This window comes from Sylvia atricapilla, chromosome 1, assembly GCF_009819655.1.
Source record: "Sylvia atricapilla isolate bSylAtr1 chromosome 1, bSylAtr1.pri, whole genome shotgun sequence".
In the NCBI taxonomy this organism is placed as follows: Eukaryota; Metazoa; Chordata; class Aves; order Passeriformes; family Sylviidae; genus Sylvia; species Sylvia atricapilla.
In genome coordinates, this window is record NC_089140.1 from 35,814,538 (window position 1) to 35,838,427 (window position 23,890).

At 36.5% G+C, this 23,890-nt stretch overlaps 1 protein-coding gene across 2 annotated transcripts in view; it reads left to right on the plus strand.

Annotated features, from left to right (window-relative positions):
* Positions 1 to 23,890, plus strand: part of PLCL2 (phospholipase C like 2) — a 100,334-nt gene that overhangs the window by 44,116 nt on the left and 32,328 nt on the right. Inside the window, exons 3-5 of one of the 2 annotated variants that reach the window (XM_066319603.1) lie at positions 10,365 to 12,851; positions 16,212 to 16,415; positions 19,395 to 19,477. In XM_066319603.1, coding sequence (XP_066175700.1) covers positions 10,365 to 12,851; positions 16,212 to 16,415; positions 19,395 to 19,469 — 2,766 coding nt within the window. In that variant the 3' untranslated portion in view covers positions 19,470 to 19,477. Of the gene's footprint in view, positions 1 to 10,364; positions 12,852 to 16,211; positions 16,416 to 19,394; positions 19,478 to 23,890 lie in introns of those variants that run through there. The other variant, XM_066319596.1, reaches the window with a different exon arrangement.

Genomic DNA, 23,890 nt, shown 5'->3' on the forward strand with positions numbered 1-23,890 from the left:
TCCATTTCTATACATCAGATAACACATTCCTGGTCAATCTGGTTTTTATTTTTTGTGAACAAGAGATGTTGACAGTTAAGGGAATGTCATGTAGACTTTCTCTTGCAGTAAAGGAGAAAGACGGGGTACTTTTCTGCTTTCTGACTAAATTAGTCAATCATAACAAACACAATTATTTTCATTTGTTGGCTGCATATGCTTCATCAAAAATCTTGTCTGCATGGAGTAAGGTGTCATTTTCCATATTACTGTTTTTTTAGTATTTAAATATATCTAATTTCATGGAGTAAGAACCTGTTATGGCATCCTAAGATGCACACTCTACAAGCTTGTTTTTGTCAGGTGGTTTCTCCTGGGTTTTCTTTTGAATCTGTCAGGATAATATCTGTGCCTGCTATGCTGGAAAGTTGGTAAAAACCCAAACAGATAAACCAAACCAAACACTTATGTCTATGGGAAAACCTGGAAAAGCTGCTGGGAAGGCTTTCTCAAGAGTGGAAAAGGGCTGGGAGTCTTGAGCCAGTGCTCAGTCTCAGCTCTTGGTGGTGGTGCTGTTGGCTTCTCTTCTTCTGTGACGCTGAAGGGCAGCAGCAGAGGGAGAGGTAAAGCAGCTTTCTGCAGAGCCTGCATCTGAAATTACAGAAATCTTAAATGTAATTACTCTGTTATAGTTCAAGTCATCCACATGCTGTACTTTTGCTTTAAAGGCTGACAGCTGTGCTATGTAAAATACAGTGAAATTGCTGTTTATGACTGAAACAAGAAATGGAAAAATGCCATGCTTTTTACCAGTGGAACTAACATGCAGCTATGAATACTTGAAAGGGGTATGATGTTCAACTTCAGACTGCTGCATATTAAACCTTGTTGATAAGTTTTGATTAGAATGCTCCTGAAAGTTTATCTTAGCTATAATGTTTGGGTATTTAAAACATTATTGACGACCTGAAGATGAAAATGCTTAGAGTTTAAATAGGTGGGCATGTATGCAGAAAGAACATCTTGCTGGTTATATGTATAGCAGTGAAGACTCAGAGCCTTCTTCCCTCGTGAGCTGTGCTGAAACCTGTTGAACCTTTTTGTTGAGCCAATTTCAAGTCCTTTAGTACCCTTACATGCAGCATCAGCTTTGTCATCTGCAGTTATTCAAACTAAAAGCATCTGTAGCTTCTACTTTTTCTGATAATTGATGGCAGAAAAAATAAATGGTTATGATTAAGTTTCTCTATAGTAGTTAAAATTACCTGTTTGTCGTAGTTTAGATATAATTTCTTAGTATGTGTGAAATTAGGAATCCAAAAAACTCACTACTTACCTAGGGTTAAAAAAACTCTTCATGCCATCAAGCAATTTTTAGCAGCTTTTTCTCAGTGCACTTTTCTCAGTTTAAGACTCAGTACTTAGTAACTGCTTTTTTTTCATAAATAGTTATTGCAGTTTATATGGATTTGGTTAAGATGTTGGATATTTGGATGTGAAATATGCATGTTTTGCTTTTATTGAGTTTTTGAAAATGGGATGCCTCTTTTGCTCCGTTGGAAATTCTCCCCAGAAGTCTGAACTGTAACTGACTCAGTAACACTAAGAACTGAGATATTCATGCCAAGCATAACTCAGGCTTTTGCTCTCCCAGTGCTCACAGCAGTCTGGTAGTTTCCTTAAATGCTTCTTATTTATTTTCTTTTCAGATCAGACTTCCCTCCCCCCTTTTCCCCTCCTAATCTGTATTGTAAATTAACCCCTGAAACCAAATGGCCCTTCATTTTAATTTCATAAATATGCAGATGAATTTATGCAAGAAAGAATGCCTCAATGGTGTTTGAATTTTGCTTTTGGTACTGTGTTTCAATCTTCATATTATATATTTTACATATATATAATATATTAAGGTGTTATAGAATTATAATGTCATACATAATATAATATAATTAAATTATAAATTTATGTCATAAAATGACAGAAATAAATATAAAATCTTAAAATGGTATATCCTATAAAATCTGAGAGTGCTGCTAGAATGCAAACATACATGGCAGCATTAAACTGCAGAATGTAAAAGTCTTAGTTGCCACAGAGTTTTTAAAGTTTAGGTCAAAATCAAACATAGTACAAGTGGCTTCAAGTCCTTTATTTTCAGCAGAATAGGCAATATCAGATTGTCTAATTTCTCTTCAAAAGAATATGGAGTGGTTTTATGAAGAGCCAAGTGAGAAGAGAGCAAGCGGCATCATGCCCCGTGGATGTCTTCAGCATCTCTGTGGAAGAAGTCCGCAGAGTTGGAGTTGATGATGCTCGCTGGGTCCTGTCCGATTTAGAATATTCTGGGAATCTGTATCTGTGCCATGGAGCATAGGGAAAGCTCCCCTGTGACATCCTGTGAGAGCACTTGAATAATGAAAAACCTGAGGATACTTGAGACAGCAACATGAAAAACATATTAAAAGATGGTTTCTTTGCTCTTGGTAAGCTGATCAAATGACTAAATAAGCTCTTCTGTGGAAAATTTTGCAAAGAAAGCCTTTAGTCTAGACTCTATTTGCAAAACTATCCTGTTACCTCCTGGTTCGTCGCAGTCTTTTGAGTTAAATTGCTGCTATAACAGCAGCAAGGCCAACACAGGCTGCTGTTTTTCTCTGCTCTTTCTAATAGGCAGTATGAAAGTGATCTCTCTCATATCATAGAATCATAAATTTTCTAGTGTCCTGTTTTCTTGAAATGAGGCAGAACAAAATGAGCCCAAGAGCCTGAGAACCTCAGTTCTGTTATTTTATGATGTTGGCAGTTCTGTCTTATAGCTTGCTTTATTGTTTTATATGTTTGTGAAATTGTTGCTGTACTCTGCGAGGTGGACCAAGATGAGAGATTTTGTTTTGCCTAATAGAATTGTTTATGTTGGAAAAGACCTCTAAGATTATTGAGTCCACCACAGCACCTAATGACATAAAACTCTTCTGTCAGTTCATGTGGGATCGAATTTCAACAGAACAGTTTCAACTACATTGATTTTAATTGAATTAATTTCTTGATAAAAGTGAGTGTCTCTGTTCTTTCCTCCTATTTTTAATCGGTTCCTTGATTCTAGTGGTTATTTTGAACCAGCTCTGATACTTAGCTGGTCACATGGAAAATTGTTTCAGCTCACTAAAATTGCAGAAAACTAATTTGGAAGAAAATAGATTTTTTGTTTCCTGAGGTAGTGAGGTAAATTAACTTACTGTGTGTCAGACAGCTGCTAATGAGGGCCTGAGGAGCTGAAGTGGGGAGAAGGGAGATGCAACTGGGGCAGGAGGAGGAAGAGACAGGACGGAAAATTAATGTTTTGAAGAGGAGTTGAAGAGAGAATTGGTTTAACTGTATCATGAACCATGCAGTTTGCTCATCTGAAATAATATAGGTCATTTTTGTTTGAATATTGAACACCTGTGTCCATATTTCTTTAATCACGTAATTCCTTTAGTAAAAAACAAACAAACAAAACCACAAACCCAGAATTGTTCCTTGTTCAACGTATCATATTTTCATTCCTCCTCATTGTTATTTATAACGTTGTGTAACTGGGTCTGGCTGGGGTCAGCCCTCCACACATTAGAAAAATATGTTCGTCTTAAAAGATTTCTGCAAACAACAGATACATCATGAGTACTTTTGGGGGAAATATTTCAATGCTGAGCACAAATACAGTGATTCACAACAAGTGGGAAGACTTGTGTTTTCCAAATAGCTGATGTTTTGTCTCTCCTCAGATGGTTGTTATTTCAGTCGAGGGCTCTGCTTTGTTTTACACACAACTGCAGTTAAACAGTGCCTGCAGAAACTGCTGGACACAGTCTGATTTTGATATAACAGGTGCTTTTTTCTGAAGTGTTTGGGATCCTGTCAGCAGAACTGCTGATTACTTAGAGAGTTTTTTCTTGCTGTGGTTTCTGCATGCTCTGGGAGCTTTGGGCAGCTGTGTTACAGCACCGAAAAGCGCGTGCCTTTTGGTGAATCCGGGTCACTGTGCTAGTGAGAATCTCCGGTAATGGCAAATTAGAAGGTGCTGACTAGGAAGAGAGGATGCTCGGCTGGAAGAGAGGGGCTGAGTGGTGGCTGTCAGCAGATTCTTCTGCTGAGTTGTTGATTCCAGGAGAATTAGGCTGAGAGGGTGCATCGAGGACAAGGATGTAGAGCTCCAAGCTCCTGCCTTTGGGGACGTGGCTCCTGATGGTGAAGTGCCTTTTCTGCACCACCACCCCTCTCCTTCCTCCTCCCAGCTCTTTTCTCCCTTCTCCCCACACGCTCTTCCAAAGAAGAATCACTCTGCCTTTAACTGCACGTAACTTTTGAAATTGGTGCTAAATTTCGTGAAAGATGAAACATTGTTGATTTGAGTTACCTGATGTTTTCCTTCTTTTTTTCCTACTGCCTCTTTTACACAAAAACTTGCTTAGCTTCCTTTATAATGCTGCGTTCTATGTTGTAGAATGAGTTGGCAGCTGTGCATGGGTAAACTGTACATAATAATATTTGTTTTTTTGTATGTGTTTGCAAAAACAAGTGGTCCTGTTCATTATTGATGTTTCAGGTGTTTTTTCAAAGAAAATCCTAAATATTTTTGTGCTAAAAATATTTATAGAAATAAAGATGATATGATATTGACATCACATTTGTAGCTCATTTCCCCATCTACAGTAGCATTTTTATCTCTAAAACACAGGTGGAACCTTAGAAAAAAACAAGTTACTGATACTTTTAACAAAATGCATTAAAAATTAGTATTTTAAAGTACTAACTTAAAGATGTAGGGTTTTTTTCTTTGAGTAGACTTAACTGTGTACAGACATGCTTCCTTAAGTGTGAAGAAATTCTATAAATTTCAAGTTTTTTGTTTTGAAGAAAAATGCTTAAGAATCTTAATTAAGTAAACAAAGCATCAATTGTATTTTTTTTAACTTACCACTTCATGAAATAGGCTGTTTTGCATCATGTCTTCAAGCTAGGTGATTTCAGAATTACTGCTGAATTTGATTTGATGAAAACAGGCAGGTCTTGTACTCAAATTTGCTACCTAAGTATCACATCTACTATTAAAAAAAAAGGTCATCACTGAGCTGTGTAGTGTCAGAAGAGTAGTTCACTCTGTGTTCATTATGTAGATCATCAGGCTGCCTGTTCTCATCATAAAGTATTGAATTTTACTGAAACTGTACATTAAATTACATTTAAAACACCTTTCAGGCTATATTACATGCAAATAATGGTGTAATTTGATAAAAATTAAAATTACCAAACTTAGGTCTGGCCTTTCTTCTCACCCACTCACCTGTAATTGCTCAGTGTTGGCACACCACCGGCCTTCAAGTTCACAAGCATGCCACTTAATTCAGAACTTCTATAAAAAAGAAAAAAATTACATTTGAAAGCTCTTGAGACAGTGTACATGATTGCAGTCTTATTATTACACCTCTGTACAGAGGTGTACTTACTAGGCTGAATGGCTCACATTTATCTTGTTTCTAAGCCTGTTTGGGATGAACTAAGAAGACATTCTTGGAATTCTAGCTCCTGCAGACTCTGTACCATCCTTTCCTCTAGTGTGTGGGTTTTCTCAGAGGTTATCCAAGCTCAGCCCTTGGAAATCAGAAAGCCTGCAGTGAGGTGCTGCACTTCAGGGAGCGTGTTTGGTGGTTTTGTTTCTTGTGTAATCTCTTGGCTGGCAGAGCACTCACCTACTCAGGGAGTGGTTGGGCTCTGGTCCCTCTGCTTGGGCATCTTGGAGTGCTCAGCCATGTGCCCTCGAGACATGGAGCTGCCTTCCATGCTCTGGTGAACCTCTTTTCTTATAAAAATGAATGAAAATTCTTTATGGTTAGAGCATAAACAAGTAGCAGCAGGACCTGGGGAGGTGCATATTTAGAGAACAAAATTCGGTGTTCAGGTGCTTGCTACATAGACAAAATTTGGCATTCAGGGTCACCAAGTGAAATGTTTGTTTTATTACATCAGAGACTTTCACTTCTCAGACGAGTACTCTAGAAATCTGTCATTGTGCCGCTTCCTCTTGTTACCATTGTCTTTCCTTTTTGAAGTCCTCTGTTTAAAAGGAGCCTTTTAGTGGGCTAAATGCATGTAGAGTCCTGGATTTTCCAGTCTAGGAAGTACCACCTCAAGGCTGCAGGTGGTTTTAGTCACAGGGAGAGGCAGGACCACAGGCACCCATCTCCAAAGACTGCACAGGTCAGTGTGGGAGCCGTTTTGTGTTGGCAGGTGGATGAGTGTCCTGCAATGTGCTCTGGCTGCAGCTCCACACTTGCCACTTTGAGAGGTTGGCCAGCTCCTGCCTTGGGCTGTAAATGTTCTTAATTCCACTGGACCAAGTGGTACCTAAACATCTTGGCAGCTTGGTGTTTAAATATTTTTTAAGTATTTCTTCTGGAGCATGATTCACTCTTTAGGTCATGAAGCTCACTTTCTGCTTCCTTTCCTTTAGGAGATAGTTACAAACTTTACACTATTCATTATTTTCTCTGTCATTCTGATCTATTACATTGTCAAATCTCTGTTTGGATTCTACTGCTGGCCCTATTAGTACCAGTGGATGTTGGCCTTATAAGTAATTTTATCATAAAATTGCATAAATTAAAAGCTCTGCAGTTCAGGAATTATGTGCATCTCTGTCAATGTTTGATTCAAGATTCTCTGTTGTCTCCAGAATTCTATTTTGTGGATAGTGCTGTCTTAGTCACACAGCTATTTCTTTATTGGCACCTTAAGAGGAATAAAAAAAGTTATCATGGATACATTCTTCCCTCCTTATGCTTTTAATCCATTTTCTCCAGCTGTGTCTGTCGCTTAAGTGCCACAGGTGACAGCTGAGATTATTTCTATTTTTTAAACTGCTAGATGCTTTGCTTTCTGTTGCTAGGAACTCCTGGATAAGCTAAACTCTTTGTGTGGTTGCTTGTAGTCGTTATGAGCAATGTTTCCAAACAGTTCTATCTGTGGTCTCGTCTGTTCCTCAAAACGTCTTGCAGGTGACCTTGGCTGGGGCATGAATAGTATAAGGAAATGTATTGATGAGGTGGTTGTTCTGGTTTCAGTGATTGTCTTATGAAGCACAGACAGTCTTTAGGGGAAATCCTGTAATGATTACAGGACGTTATAAATGATTACAGGATGTTATAAATTGAAGATTGACATGGTCTTCATTGTGTGAGAGGTCCTAGAATGAATGAAAGTTGTTTCAGCACAAAAATTGTAGCTGCTGCTTTGGACTGAATTGTGCATGTGCACTACACAGTCAGTGTCACTTTGAGCACGTTCAACAGCAAGAACTTTGTAAGTCTCATGAATGCCAAGAAACCACTCCTATGTTTGTTCAGATATGTGCAGTTTTTTTGATGTGCCATTCTTATTGATTCAAGGCAGACCTAAGACCATGAGAGACTTGACCCATTTCATAAATGCCACCTGACTTTTAGGGTAAAATTCTCCACATCTTACAGCAGAATAAATCTGTCTCCTCCATACCAGACTATATTGCCAAGGCTCACAAGTGAGTTTCACACAGTTTGTGAATCCTCTATGCAATTGCGTTCTCAGCTTGTGGTGTGAGAGTTTCTCTTCTGTGTCTTTTCAAACAGGTGGGTAGTTCAGACAGGTGAATTCTTCTCAACAATATCTTTGGTAAAATATCCTTGAAGTTACTCTGATCACACAGATTGATCATGACTGCCGTGTCTCTGTCACGATAGGGACTTGACAGGCAATCTGGTAGTTCAGGATTATTGATCTCTGGTGAATAAGGGTTATGAAGGGTTTTGGAGCTCAGGATGTTTTCACAGTAATTCACACTGTGGTGCTGGCTTTATATAATCTGAGTGGCTAGAATTTTGCCCTCCAAAAATGAAGAGTACTGCTGAACTGGCTGCAAATCTATCTGGCAGGGAGGCAAAATAATCTTACCTTACTTCACCAGGTGATATATTGAATTGTTCCTCTGATCCACATGCATGAACTCCAGTTCAAACTTTCAGTAACCAGAGCTGGCAATGGAATTGCCTTGAGATGGGCTTGTTTACATCAGATGGTGTCAAGAAATGGAAGATATTTTTTTCCTTCATGGTTCAGTGACTTGGATCAGATACAGTCCTGATCATAGAAAAAGGTGTAGACCTTTCTGCTGATCATGGTCAGGCAAGGTAATACTTGCTGGACCTTGATGTTTCTGGTGTCAGGAGGTTATTTGTCAGCTGTCTCTCACTCAACAGTTTGAGAAATGTATTCCTCTCCCAGGTCTATGACTGAGAAAACTGGAGTGTTAAGGAGTTTCAAAATGCTTAATTCCAAGCCCTGAAGTACCAGGCAGAAATGTCATTGCACGTTTATGTGGGACTGTCCTTTGCCACTTTTTCAGGTTAGGAGATATAAATAGGTAGACAAACAAGTCAGGCTAAAAATAGAACAAAAACTGCTGTAAACAAAAATCACATTTGAATTATTTATTATTATTTTTTTTAAAGTTAAGGAAATTTGCTGTTGTTTGAAAACAATCCTTATTCCTAAACTACATGTAATGAGATTCTGAGAATCAAGCCTGTGCAGTATCCATTGCAGGTGTTTGATCTGCAGTTGGAAATAAAGCAGTCCTCTACAGGGTTATTCGCTTTTACTGGTCTCTTGAGAACTTGAACAAAGCAAATTCTGCTGTCATTAAAGGTGCAAGAATAGTATGGTTGATTAATTTTCTCAAACATAGAGGAGCAAATATAAAGGCTGCTCACTTTACTAATCATTGTTTTCAATGAAAGACTTCTCAGATGTTTATAAATTAAAACCAGGACTCTGCATTTTTAATTTAATGAAATTAAACATACAGCACATGTGCACTGAGCTTGAAATGCATTTTGTAATGGATGGTTTTTATTTGAACATCTGTTCAGCATAGCAATTGTTAAAAGTTTTCTTTCACTTTCCTTTCTGCCATTTAAGCAATGCTGATTTGCACTGGAACATACTTCAAATGGAAAACTATTTCAAGGAATATAAACTTTTTTTTTTAAATAAAGCTGGAAAAGTAATTTTTTTGCGATGTGCTGGTTTATAAGAAGAACATTTCGAATTAAGGTATCTAATAGAAAAATATTCTTAATGTAAGTGTTATTTCAGACTAAAAGTTACCTTCTCAAGACACATTGCTTTCAGAAAAAACATCCCAGCATTTTTCAGTCTCAGAAAATGCAGATAATGAAAACACTCTTAAATTTCTTAAATTCTTAAGTTTCTTAAATTCAGTTCTTATGAAATTGATTGTACTTATGTCATGCATTGCTGATTTATTTGCACTTGTTTTAATTAATGCAAATAGGTACAATGAAGGTAGCTAAATTACCTTTCCTCTCCTTTCTTATGCTTATATATCCTTATATAGCTAAGCTTTCTCTAGTGAAGCAAGACCTCTGGGTTATCTCATTGCTTTAAGAGCAATGGTGAATCACTTTTGCTTCCCTTCCTGACCAGATCTTCTGTTCAAGTTCTTTCTAATGACATGAAGGTTCTTCAGAAACAGTTAAACTTCAACCGTCTCAGGAGTTCCCTTCTGAGTCACTGCTCTATTTTCTGAAACTCACAACTTGCAGAGCTACATCTGCTCCAGTCCTATTCTTTGTGTTTCAATCCAGCTTCTTTAGACTGTCATGGGTATTTTCCTGCTAAGGAGAGGGATCTGTGAGTGCTCTGGGCAGTCTGAGGGAAGAACATGGATGAGTACACTGGTGAAGGAAGCTTTGCATAAAGAAGTGCTGTTAATGTCTTGTGTGCTTAGATTAAGGCCACGTCCTATGGATTTTATGTAGTTAGGACTATGTCCTATGGATTTTATGTAGTTAATTGTGTATTAATGTTTCTCCAGTGTTCACAAGGACCATATCAGCATAGTATCGAAGCATTATATTCTGTACTGACATGTTTGGCAAGTATCTGTAGGACTGTTTAGGGACGTAGAGAAAAGCTTGCTTCCTACTGCCTTGACTTTAGAACATGTTTTCTCTCTGAGTAGGGTACAACTCATAAAATGCACATATGTGTATGCAATAATGCAGCGTTATTATTTTGTTAACATTCAAAACTTGTTTTTTTTTCTCATTTTGTGTCCATCAAAATTACTAAAAATAAACTCTGGAAGATTATTTATAGAAGCAAAAGCAAATATTAAGGCATTATTAGTATTAGATACCAGTAAGAATTTCCATCTTACTAGTCATCACACAGACTTTATCGACCTACTTGATGAACTTTCAGCTCTAAGTTAGAAACCTATTTCAGTGTTGAGCAAAATCATACTGATACATTATTTTGTTCTCCACCCCGCCCCCTTGTTTTACCAGGACGGTACGAAACAGAAACGAGAAAGGAAGAAGACCGTGTCGTTCAGCAGCATGCCCACAGAAAAGAAGATCAGCAGTGCAAGTGACTGCATCAACGCCATGGTGGAAGGCTCTGAGCTCAAAAAGGTCCGGTCCAACTCCAGGGTGTACCACCGATACTTCCTGTTGGATGCTGATGTGCAGTCTCTGCGCTGGGAGCCTTCGAAAAAGGATTCTGAAAAAGCAAAGATCGATATCAAGTCGATCAAAGAAGTGAGAACGGGAAAAAATACGGATATCTTCCGCAGCAATGGGATATATGACCAGATATCGGAAGACTGTGCATTTTCAATTATATATGGAGAAAATTATGAGTCATTAGATCTGGTTGCTAACTCAGCAGATGTTGCAAATATTTGGGTTACTGGCTTAAGATACCTGATTTCTTATGGAAAACATACTCTAGATATGCTGGGAACTACTCAAGATAACATGCGGACTTCATGGCTGTCACAAATGTTCAGTGAATCAGATGTAGATAATTTGGGACATATACCCCTATGTAATGCTGTACAATTTATAAAAGACTTAAACCCTGGTTTAAAAACTAATAAAATTGAATTAAAATTCAAGGAGTTACATAGATCCAGGGAAAAAACTGGTACTGAAGTAACAAAAGAAGAATTTATCGAAGTTTTTCATGAGCTTTGTACCAGACCTGAGATCTATTTCCTGTTAGTTCAGTTTTCAAGCAATAAAGAATTTCTAGATACCAAGGACCTCATGATGTTTTTGGAAGCAGAGCAGGGTATGGCACAGGTCACAGAAGAAATAAGCCTTGAAATTATTCAGAAATATGAGCCAGCCAAAGAGGGCCAGGAGAAGGGTTGTCTTTCTATAGATGGGTTTACGAATTACCTTACTTCACCAGACTGCCACATATTTGATCCAGAGCATAAAAAAGTTTGTCAAGATATGAAACAACCTTTATCTCATTATTTTATAAACTCATCTCATAACACATACTTGATAGAGGATCAGTTTCGAGGGCCTTCTGACATCACGGGTTACATTCGTGCTCTAAAAATGGGCTGTCGAAGTGTCGAACTGGACGTGTGGGATGGTCCAGATAATGAGCCTGTGATTTACACGGGGCATACAATGACATCACAAATTGTCTTCCGTAGTGTGATTGACATTATTAACAAGTATGCCTTTTTTGCTTCAGAATACCCTCTTATTTTGTGTTTAGAAAATCATTGTTCTATTAAGCAGCAGAAAGTGATGGTACAACACATGAAGAAAATTTTGGGGGACAAACTGCATACGCAGTCTCCAAACATTGAAGAGTCTTATCTTCCATCACCGGAATCACTTAAAGGGAAAATACTAATTAAAGCAAAGAAGCTTTCTGCTAATTGTTCTGGACTAGAGGGAGATGTTACAGATGAAGACGAAGGAGCAGAAATGTCACAGAGAGTGGCGAAAGAGGGGGTGGAACAGCAAAACTCAGTGACAGGGAAACGATTCCAGCTCTGCAAAGATCTCTCTGAGTTGGTAAGCATATGTAAATCAGTTCAGTTCAAAGAGTTTCAAGTTTCATTTCAGCTCCAGAAGTACTGGGAAGTGTGCTCTTTTAACGAAGTGCTTGCTAGCAAATATGCCAACGAAAACCCAGGAGACTTTGTAAATTATAACAAGCGTTTTCTTGCAAGGGTTTTCCCCAGTCCTATGAGGATTGACTCTAGTAATATGAATCCCCAGGACTTTTGGAAATGTGGTTGTCAGATAGTAGCAATGAACTTCCAAACGCCTGGCTTAATGATGGACCTTAACATTGGTTGGTTTCGACAAAACGGCAACTGTGGCTATGTCCTTCGTCCTGCTATCATGAGAGAAGAAGTTTCCTTCTTTAGTGCAAATACAAAAGACACCGTGCCTGGAGTTTCGCCTCAGCTGCTTCATATTAAAATCATTAGTGGGCAAAACTTCCCTAAACCCAAAGGATCAGGTGCCAAAGGTGATGTTGTGGATCCTTATGTCTATGTTGAAATACATGGAATCCCCGCTGACTGTGCTGAGCAAAGGACGAAAACTATGCATCAAAACGGGGATAATCCAATTTTTGATGAGAGCTTTGAATTTCAAATAAATTTACCAGAGCTAGCTATGGTGCGTTTTGTAGTACTGGATGATGATTACATTGGGGACGAGTTTATCGGGCAATACACTATTCCCTTTGAGTGTCTCCAGACTGGGTATCGGCACGTTCCTCTGCAGTCATTGACTGGTGAAAGTTTAGCTCATGCTTCCCTGTTTGTGCATGTGGCCATTACTAATCGAAGGGGTGGTGGGAAACCTCATAAGAGGGGCCTCTCTGTGAGGAAGGGCAAGAAATCCAGGGAATATGCTTCTATGAGAACATTATGGATTAAAGCAATAGATGAAGTATTCAAGAATGCCCTCCAACCTATTCGGGATGCTACGGATTTGAGAGAAAATATGCAGGTACAGTTTTATAATCAATTTTTTAGTTCATATGTGTGCCTTTGTGTTATGATTCATATGGAATACCTGCTTTTTTAAGTGTCCTGTATGTTGAACTATTTAAGTCTAACTCTGAACAGCTCTAAGAATGGATCGTATCAGAGCAGTCTCTTAGGTGAACTGTCCACTGATGCAACCTTGAATGTGCATGTGTACTTTGTTGGATGTGGACTGTAAATATGACTTCAGTGCTAGGACTCGACCCTGCTGACTCATCCTGTGTCTTTGAAAGAGTATTAGAAGTACACTGAAAGAAAGCAAAAGAAAGTATATTTTAGTTTTAAAAAATTAGGTAGAAATGTGGGAAGAATATACAACAGATAGAAAAGGCAGACCTTAATGCTTATGAGAGACCTTACTTATGTATCTAAGAATGTTTAGCATAGTTTCACCTAAGTTATGTTTTTCCTTTAGTCCTAACTTGAATGCAGTACTTTAAAGAAAATATCCATTTGCTTTCCATGATTCTTTCTAGTTATGTTAGAAATACATGCCATTAGCACTGAGGTATTAGAAGGCATCTTCTAGATAAAGTTCATGTTAGCAAACACATTGAATTTAGGGAGAAAGTGCAGTCCGAGGTGCTTTGTTTTGTGGAAGCCAAGAGATTGCACTTTAAAAGTGTTACTTGGAGATTCCAGGTAAATAACTTCTTTTAGAAATGTAATGAAATTGAGTTGTAAAGTTACATTCTGTTTAATAAAACTTTTAACTATTTATGAACTCCTGATGGAATACTAGCAGTAATCAACAAAATTGAGAATTGTTATTTCAAATGGACAGACCTGTCAAATCCTCTTGGCATTATACAGTTTTAAGGGAAAAGAGATTAAAGGAAATGTCTGAAACCTGATTCTGGATTTCAAAGGCACATCAGTATATATGAATTTCTTTCATGAGTAATCTTATATTAAGGAGATTCTAATAGTAATACAATTTTTAAGCTAATTTTATATGAAAGAAGAAATTAATATGTCATTATGCAGCTCTCCCTTTCCACTTCATATATAAATTTGCTCTTTTAAAAGATAATTTAAAAAATACAGGGATAATACCTTGACTCATAAATATTGCAAACTACAGGCTGCATGTAAAATGGACTTCACCTGTAGTTTACCTATTGAAGGCTAGAATTCTGTCATATGAAGAATACTGTATTTTAAGATAGTTTGCAAGGAAGAACTAAATTGAGAAAGCAGTGAAAACATAGAATTTTGTATAGCTACATTAAACTCTTGAATGTGCAAGCTGCAGTATGCACTGTATAATGATATAATCAAAACCAGATTCTACAGTGGGGTTTCTTTGAACATGAGATATTAAAAGGTATTTTATGTGTTCTGTCAGTTTGAAAGATGTACTCTCAACTACATTTATCACTATCTCAAAATACTATCGAGAAGTTATTTTAGGCACATGAGGGAAGATTAGTTTTTCTTAACTTTGCTAACAGCTTATATAATGTGCACCATTTAAACTCTGTGTAACTAAGTTTTTACAGCTAATGAAAGGAAATAAACCATTCAATTAAAATAAGTATAAATTTATGTCAGGGAATGTGAGATTTGTTTAATTTCTTTATTACTGAAATCTTGTGTTACAAATAGTAATGATTTTTATGACCATTATACCTCATAATATCCTCAGAAGCCAGATTATAAAGGGCAAAGTTGGTTCGTTTGATTTTTTTAATATAAGATGGAATAAGAGGAAAAAAGAAAATACGCAGCAGTGAGTTTAATAGTTTCTTTAATTCTGTATAAGGATAGCCTTGTTTCTTTTCTTCCTGTATTACCATTACAAAAGCTGATGTCATAACTTGTTATGTATTAATCACTGATAGAAGTATAATATGGGTGAAACTGGATGTGATGATACATTTTTATGTTACTTAACAGTATGAGGAATAGTCTCTGGATACAGAGCTGGAAGTCCAAAGATTTATAATAGTAGTACATGTTAGTCCTGTCCTGCCTGTCATTAATGAATATATGCAATCCCTGGGTCCTCATTAACCTCTCTGTAAAATGGTCGTTCATAATGGCTTATCCGTGGTACTTATCTCAAGCAAAATCTGTTTGAATGGATTTCCCAATGTCTGTCTCTTTAGCTGTGTAATTATTGTGTCATTGAAGTATATATCAGTTGATAAAAGAAGTTTCTGTTCCCTGGACGTTTACTAAAAATACACTGTAAGTGACTGGGTAGGTGCAATTTAGTGTTCACATAATTTTTCATGAATATGCTGTGCATACGTATTTGGAAATCTGCTTTGGTATTTTGTCTGATAAAGGGACAGCAAAATATTTCACATTTGATTCCTGTTTGAGTTAAGGTTGGCATTATGTCTTTCTAGGAGACATGTCCACAAATAGGTTTTACCATGCCAGCAAGATGAAAAGTGATTTGGATTAAAATGAAAATTTGTACCAGATACTCTCCCTGGGTGCAACATGAGAGAAAGGAGCACTGAGCACATTTGTAACTTAAATATACCGTATTTTTGTTTTTATTTCCTACAGGAACACAAACTCCAGACCTGCCATAGATCACCAGTTCTCAATTGGTAGAAAAATCCTAAATTCTGTACAGTGCTGACAATGTTCCCATCATGGAATGTCAGTGGCTACTTGGAGTCACACTGTATTTCCAGTGCTGTAAACTTTCTTCAATTTTAAACCTATGGCTTTATATTCTACCGTACTGGATATAAAATATGGCTGTAAGAAATTTTAGGGAAAGGTACAGAATCAGTGTTTAAGTTAAAGTACCTTAAAAGATTCACTGAAGTGTGACTCTATGATAGGAATACATCAATAGTGGAGTGCTGGGTTTGTGAGTCACACCAAATGGGAGCCTGCAGATCCACAGCACATCTGGAGTGTAGTTCAGGTATGTTTAAAGTTACAAATGTGCTGAATTCCTCCTTCTATTTCACTTTGCTTGACTGGGGCATTCAACATCTAATATTTTTTCCTCTTGGTGGCATTTAAAAATGTCTAAATTTTTTTCAAAATATATAACTACTATGTTTTAGAACCTGTTTATTTCCAGAGTTAATTGTAGCCATGATAGAGAGGAGATATACTCGTTCTAAATAAATGAGGGTTTTTTTCTGTGGCATGTACTGCATTCCCTGAATTTTTAACATTTTTGTAAAATGTATGTGTAATATTGGTTGGTTTTGAAGATGCCAGTTCTTCAGGGAAAAGCTGTGGTAATTGTAGCTCAAGTATAACAGTAAAGTATTTTATCCTGAAATAACAAGACTTTATATTTCATATTTAACTGTAGAGGAAACTCTTTCTTTCCTTTTTGCAGAATGCAGTAGTTTCATTCAAAGAATTATGTGGCCTCTCTCCTGTAGCAAATCTTATGCAGTGCATTTTGGCAGTGTCTATGCACTTGGTTGGTCCTGATAATACACCCTTGGTAGTAGTGAATCTCAGCGATCAGTATCCAGCTATGGAGCTCCAAGGGATTGTTCCAGAGGTCTTGAAAAAGATTGTAACAGCATATGAAATGGTGAGTAGCTTTTTGTGCTTGTCTTATACTGTCTGTTTGAAAGACTTTTTAAATATATGTGTAATATAATGTCTGTTTCAAAAGTAATTTTAACCTGTGACTTCCTATTTCGTGGCTCATTACTTGTGCTTGAAGGTTATTCCCATGAATGTACAGCAATGATAGTGTTTTTATACAGAGTAAAACATAGAGATTATTAATACGTTGCATGCAATCACATGTTTGTACACTTCAGAAGGTAAAGTGGTTATAATCAAGAGGATGTAATATGAAGAGGATGTATTGATTTACCTGTTTTTCAGTGGTTTGAAACGTACTATATATCCATAAACCTCTGACTACATTTTCCACTTTGTGGACCTTGGTTTATTTTGGCTTTGACTCAACATAGAATACAATGTGAGGCACTGCTTTTAGGTATTGTAGTTTCATAAGCACTTTGGTGTGTAAAATTCTACACATGCTTTTTTATTTTCCTTTTCTCTATCTTTCATCTTATAGATGTCATTTGATTAGCCATTTTTACACATATAAGCAGCTGTAATGTTAGCTTCTGACATTATGTTTCAGTAAATACATAAATTATGTCTTTAGAGACTGGAAATTGAACATGTTGGAAGAAAAAAGGAAGGAAGAACTAATGCACCAATAAATACTGATTTACATCTGCTTTGAGTTAATTTGAAATATGGAAAAAAGATCCAGAAGATCTTTTTTTGAAATGTTCTCCTTACTTCCAAAGTAATTTGGCAGAGTGTAATTGATTATTTATTAATTTATTTAATGTTCTCTTTCACATGATGATAATTTTGCAAATATTTTGGTGCTAAAAGGAAAAAATCTCACCTTGCAGTATCAAGTCATTTGCCAGAAAAAAAAGAAGGAAAAAAATTAACCAATAGCCCAGTTTCATATGTATCTTGTAAACTGCTTTCTAAAGAAAAAGTAGGTTTAGAATTATGCTGTACCAAAGTCAAAAACCCACTAATTGATAATTAGCAATTTAGGCAGAATTTATGTAGTTCAGTGGTGTTGTAAATACAAAATCTGGCTGGAATGATAGCACAGCTATGACAGGATAGTGTATGTCCTCTTAGTGGTGGCTTGCAGGATATCACTATAATTAGGATGTACAGAAGCCTGACTGTTGGGATTACAGCTGCAACACGTAAGGATGTTCTGTTTTCTACATGGAGATGTCTCTACCTGCAGTTCATTCTGATGTGGTGATTCTGCTTGTTAGTTATTAAGCTGTTCTAGGTACTTAAAAAATCTTAGTTCTAAATCTGCAATGAATTTTTTGTTTGAATATCACTTAGACAAAGGTGACTTGTGACTCCAGAAATCTTTACAATCCAAGTTTGAATTGCTTTTTGTTTCTCACATATGTTTTTTCCCATGAACGTCTTATACTCTATACATGATTTGAATACTTTGGTACTTGAGAAATCTATACTTATACATGTAAAAGTAATGGAACTTTTTTTTTACTGGCAAAAAAAGCATTTTTCCATCTTCTTGTCCCTAAAATATAAATACTCAGTTTCAAACAAAGAGTATGATAGTGCTTCTAGCTCTAAATTATATTGAAGATAAGTAAATTTAAGGTTACTTTAATCAAATAAAAGTTATAAGATAAAATAATGAGAAGCATTTCAATTTGTGACATTTGGGTTTTGCCAATACTCTGTTCAATTTGACACAAGATTTTTGGCAATTAAAATCGATAGGGTATGAAGTCATGGAAAATGAAGTCAGCCATGGGAGACATATTCCCATGCTCTTATTTCTGAAAGCACATTGTGGAACAGCAGGAGACATCTGTATCATCCTTTCCTCAAAGAGAGAAGAAATGTGACACTGTTTAGTTCATATATTGGTATTTGCTGCAGTGGCAGATATTTAGAGTCTGACAGTTTTATAGATTGTGAGGGGGGGTTGTATGATTTTGGTGTGTATTAATATAACGAGCGCTCAAAAGGACAAATCTTACCTCATTAGTTTTGACTTGGGGCTATTTTTGTCATGATTAATTAATACGGGGGTGTAAAATTCTGCTTAATAACAAGAATTCTTCATGCTGAACTGAGAAAGGGTAGATGCACTGTCAGAGTAACAATTGCCAACTTGTCTTTCTTTCTGCTTGCTTAGGCCTCCATATAGGTCAGAATTATGTAACTGTGTGCTTCCAGTGTGTCAAGTACTACATGAAATCAAGTGGATAAGAAAAATAGAGTTCAATGTTTATGAAACAAACCTTGATTGGTATAACAAATGAATGCATAGGCTGTTACTACCTTGTGTGTCCTCATATGTGGCACATGTAATGGCATTCTCAAAGCGTGATTGTTTCAGTTTTATGATATTTATAGCTAATGACGGGATTCTTTTGTGTCAGAGGTACTCTCTTTTCTATAAAATGACGATAAGCATAGAAAGCAATATTGAAGATTTTAATTATTCAGAATTTGTTTACATTGGGAGTGCTTGAAGGACTCGTTGCTCTGTCAGGTGAGAAAGGATGTAAGACCTTAGGAGCAGGACAGTCAGTCCACCTTGAAATAATTGCAAATAAGTGCAATACTGCAGGGGCACATGGAAAGGAAGGAGTATCTTCATTGTAACATGGGTTTTTTTAAAGAAACAGTGAGGTAAATGATAAAAAATAGTGTGTCAGTAGATACTTGGGGTTTTTTAATCTTTAAACAAATAGCACATAGTACTTTCTTAAATTGTCTGCATTCACTGCTATGTTAATGGAGGAGCTTTTAACTGGTCAAGACTAGTAGTAGTCATGGGTTGAAAAACCCTCCTATCCATGTTACAGGAACTGGAATATCTTCTCAGAATAATAAAAATCATATACAGCTAGGTGTGTATTTTTTCTTTAGCTTCTCCATGCTCCTGAGTATTTTTCACCCTACCATCTTTTCACTGTTTAACAATGTTTTATTTTTCCCTCTTGTTCATGAACTTCAGCTTCCTTTATGTGATACTTCAGCATGCACTCTGTTGGTGTCATCACACCCATCACTGATCAGTGCTGCAGACTGAAGCTTGGAGTTAAGGCAAGTGCCTCTTCCACACCATTGCATGTTTTTTTAATGTCTTATAACCTTTTAAACCGTAAGTAAACCTTAAAAGTTATACGATGGCAAGAAAAAAAAAATAAATTATCTCCCCCTAAGTCTGCAGCATTATTCAGTGATGAGTATAATAGCACTGCAAAGATATGCTAGAGGGCCATACAAATAATGCCAGATACTATCAAGAACTTGACTGTCTGGTTGCCCTTAGTGGAGAATGAATTGTCCTATCTGCTGAGGATAAGGTTTTCTGAACTTTGCAAGCAGGGATTTATTTCTAAGAGAAAAACTAACACAGGACAGGCAGATAACTGTACCTGTGTGAAAAAGTAGTAGTGCTGCTAGAAGAATTAGGATTAGATGTTGTTAAATCATAATTAGATACTGCTTACTGCTGCTAGTTCTGTGGGTTTTTTGTTGCTTTTTTTTTTTTTTTTTTTTTTTTAATTTTCTGGGGGTAGTTTTTAAAGTTGGTGTTTTTTTTTTTTTTTTTTTAAATTTTGAGGTGATTTTGTAATTCAGAATGTCTACAAAATGCGGTATTGGTCTGTATTTGATTTAAATGAAATCAAACAAGACTAATAGATCTTGTATATACACCCTAGGGATGGACTTGGAAGCAGGTCTGTGTTTATTGGTGGTGGGAGTTGTGAAATAGTGAAAATGAGAGATATTAAAATAGAGTGAAGCTATTAAATTGGAAAGCATCATATCATTGGGGATGGGCAGTGCTGTCATAAGCTTAAATCTGGTTACCTTATTTTTGACTCTTTCCAGCTACTGACTCAATACAGCAGATTGCAGGTGCAATCATGCAGAAGTTAACTTCATGTTACAGAGCTGGAAATTTCAGTAATGACATAAACTAAATAAGATAGTCTATATTTTGAACTTGAACATGTCCCTCCCATAGATAGCAGATAGGATAGCAAATAGCAGATAGAAAGCAGATAGACCCTTTATCTGGTAAAGACTGGACTGATACTCATAGGGCTTACAAAAGCCTATCTGAAAAGGACTGATTGTCAAGGTTTTGGTAAAATGTTAGTCGTCCTCTCACGCTTCAGCTACTGCTCAAAATCTTAAATAGTCTTGTCTTTAAAAACTCATCTTGATATTAATATAGATTAATTGAGTGGAGCATTTCTTTATTAGGGATTGTAATGGTTGCAGTGTAGTGTTGGATTGAACCTTATAATTCTGAAGGAAGCAAAGGGTATATCCATTGCCTCTTTCACAGAGCCTAAGAAAGAGTGATTAGCAGATCTGTTTGGAGTTACACTTAGCTCATAAAATCTGTATTAGTTACCTGTTGATGTAGTTCCTTGGTTATGGTTACTGTGCAAATATGGTAAAAGAGGATTACAGTCATTATGCAGTGATTATAGATTTGTATCTTGAGAGAACAAATAGAGCTAGACTTTTCTATTTCAACTCAGCCTACTAATGTGTCAGAGTTATTCAGCTGAGAAGCCTTCTTTCCTCAAGTTACCCTTTAAGGTTTCAAACTACTGGGGCAACCAAAAAATACTGGATCCAGTGCTGGTAATTCTCTCCTAAAACTGAGTGAATACATTGCTTCAACTTGTGCACAGGCCTGAATATTCAGATCCTGATTGTGTCAGAGGAGGCTGAGTTCAATGTCACCAATCTCCTGTAGTAGAACTCAGTCTTTGAATATCACATGATTTTAAGTCACATGAGAACATCTGCTCACCATTTGCATTGTGTATTCGAAGAAAATTCAGTTTTGTCCGTGTAGTGCTTTCCTGGGGAATATGTGACTGGCATAGACCATGACAGCTGTGTTCTGAGCCCAGTTGGTTCAGAATGTTGTTCTTGACCCCATGACTTTGAAGTCGAGCTCCATGTGTGTTCCATGTTACAATTTTCCTCTTAGCATTATCTGGTTTTTGAAGAAGACAACTTAATGCTTTGCACAGAAGATTGAAAAGCAATTATTCCTTGCTTTTATACTTGAGAGCATAACTACATAAAACAAAACGAAAAGATAAAAGAGGTAGTCAAAAGAGCAGATATCACAGACACTAAAGAAACCACCTGGCGAGCTGGAAGTATATATGTACCACTTATCAAAATACATATGGGGAGAACAAAAAAATGGATGAGGTTCTCATGAAAAGAAGGCATCTTCCAAATAGCTGAAGTCATGTGCAAATGGGGAAGACAGGATCCATATTTAACCCTGCCATGGTTAAATAAGAAATAAAAGAAAACTGACAGTGAAGAATTTCAAAAATTATCTGCACAGACTTAAAATAACAGTAACCTCTTTTCTGAAAAAGCAAGAACAGAAGTCAGTCAAACATTATGTAAGATCACTAGCTGATCAATGTTTAAAAGAAAGCCCCAGCTGAAGAGGCAAAGCCACAATACTTAGTTTTTGTATCCATATACCTTTAGAGATGAAGTTTTCACACGAAATACTTCTTTATGAATGACTAATTGGAGAATTAATTTTTAAGTGAAATGGTGACAGAAGATAATCCACAGGAAAGGTAAAAGACTGGAAAAATAATACACCAGAAAGAAGAGATAGTCATCTAAGAGCTCTGAAAGATCTCAAGAGTTGATGTATCAAAACTGCTAATTGTTGTGTGTATTCTCTCACTTGAAACTGACTATCAAAGTAGTTAGTGTGGTATCAGTGTTTTAAGAGATTTCCAGGGAAGATGATGAAATTACAGATCAGACAGGCTGACATCTGTACTGTGAAAATGGGTAGAAACTGTTTTGAAGAAGAAAATTAGAGGAAACATGGAGAAATGTGTCATGTTGGGGAAGAGTCAATACAGCTTTTATAAAATGAAGGGCTCGTTAATCCCTTGGAGTTCTTTGATGTCAAAAAGCATGCAGACACAGCAGATCAATCTGGTTAGATTTCCCAAAGCATTTGACAAAGTTTCCTTTCAAATGATGTTAAAATAAAGTTACCATTAAATTTTTTGACTTTTAAAGTTATTGGATCTTTTCTGGTGGCTAAAGTGAGTGTTGGACTTAACCTGGTGCTCCAGCAGGAAAAGAATTGTTAAGGACAGTTACTTGTGTTGATTTTTGCATTAAGGCTGTGGTTTTCCAGTAAGTGGATTAGAGATAGTAGGTCTAGCTCCTGCAACTTTGATCTAGCTAAAGTAGCTAAGCACTCTGGAAGCTTTTTGAATTAATGCTGCCCCTAGATTTGTAAAGATCATCGAGGTGTGAGGTATGTTGCTGCTTAGACTTTCAACAACTTTCTCAGTCTTAGTGGTAGATTGTTATAATATGTGTTAAAACAGTAAATTTCAGAGTTTGCAACACAAATGCAGTATTTAAACTGCAATAACACTCAGTGTCTCACTGTTTCCATTATTGCCTCTGACTTTCTACAGCATTGCTCACTTACCTTATCAGTCTCTGCAGAATAGAACTATATTTATTTAAGTAATAAATGAATATAGTTTGGTGGTAAAGAGATCTAAGGGAAAACTTACATCATTCATTGCCATTTAATATTGCAAGTAGCCCAGGTAGTGTTTTTTGCCATGTTTAGTAAATTATAGTAATTGTAGATTGTGTTTTTTGAGATGAATTGAAATAGTTACTGATTGTGTAGCTGTTGGTCTGTCGCAAAAACTGAAAACAAAGCATTCATGGAAAATAAAGGGAATAGCTTGGACAGTTTCTTCAGGAAGAGTTGTGCTGCTTATTATCACTTTTTATTTTCTTGTTTTATAACAGCAGGAAGGTTGTAATTATGCTTCCAAAAACAGAGCTGCTGATGATAACCTTAGCTTATACTGGGCTTTTTCAATCCACAAAGCAAAAATCTAATTTTGGGTACTCAAGACTCCAGTGCCAAATGTTGTAAAATATGAGCTGTTTTGCATTGATTGAAAAGCTCTGATAATGACAATTTAATGTTTCTGTGAAGTCAAGATTTCTGCATTTCTTGTTGAGAGCACGAATGGTGAAGCTTTTTGTATCCTCTCACTAATCCCATTATGTCTAATGGCTGACTCACAGTATTCATAAGAGCATAAAATAATACGGCCACTTAGGAAGAGGAGTTCGTGTAGCTTTCTGTCCTGTTCTAATGTAGTGCAATGAAATGTTTATGGACGAGCATAAAAATAGGTCAGATGCATAGCAACTTCTCATATGTATTCCATATTTCCAACAGGAGTTCTCTTTCTCAGTAAATTTTAAATTTAGTATTTGTCTTTTTGATTCCATCTGTGTGAAAAAAAATCTGGCTATTAGAACTGTTGCTGATAGTTTTCATTTCAGAAATGACCTATTAACTACCTATTAATTTTGTCAAACAGATGATAGATTTTTGCTTCTTATTCAGAGAGAGGATATTTTCATTTCAAATACATGTCCTTACTT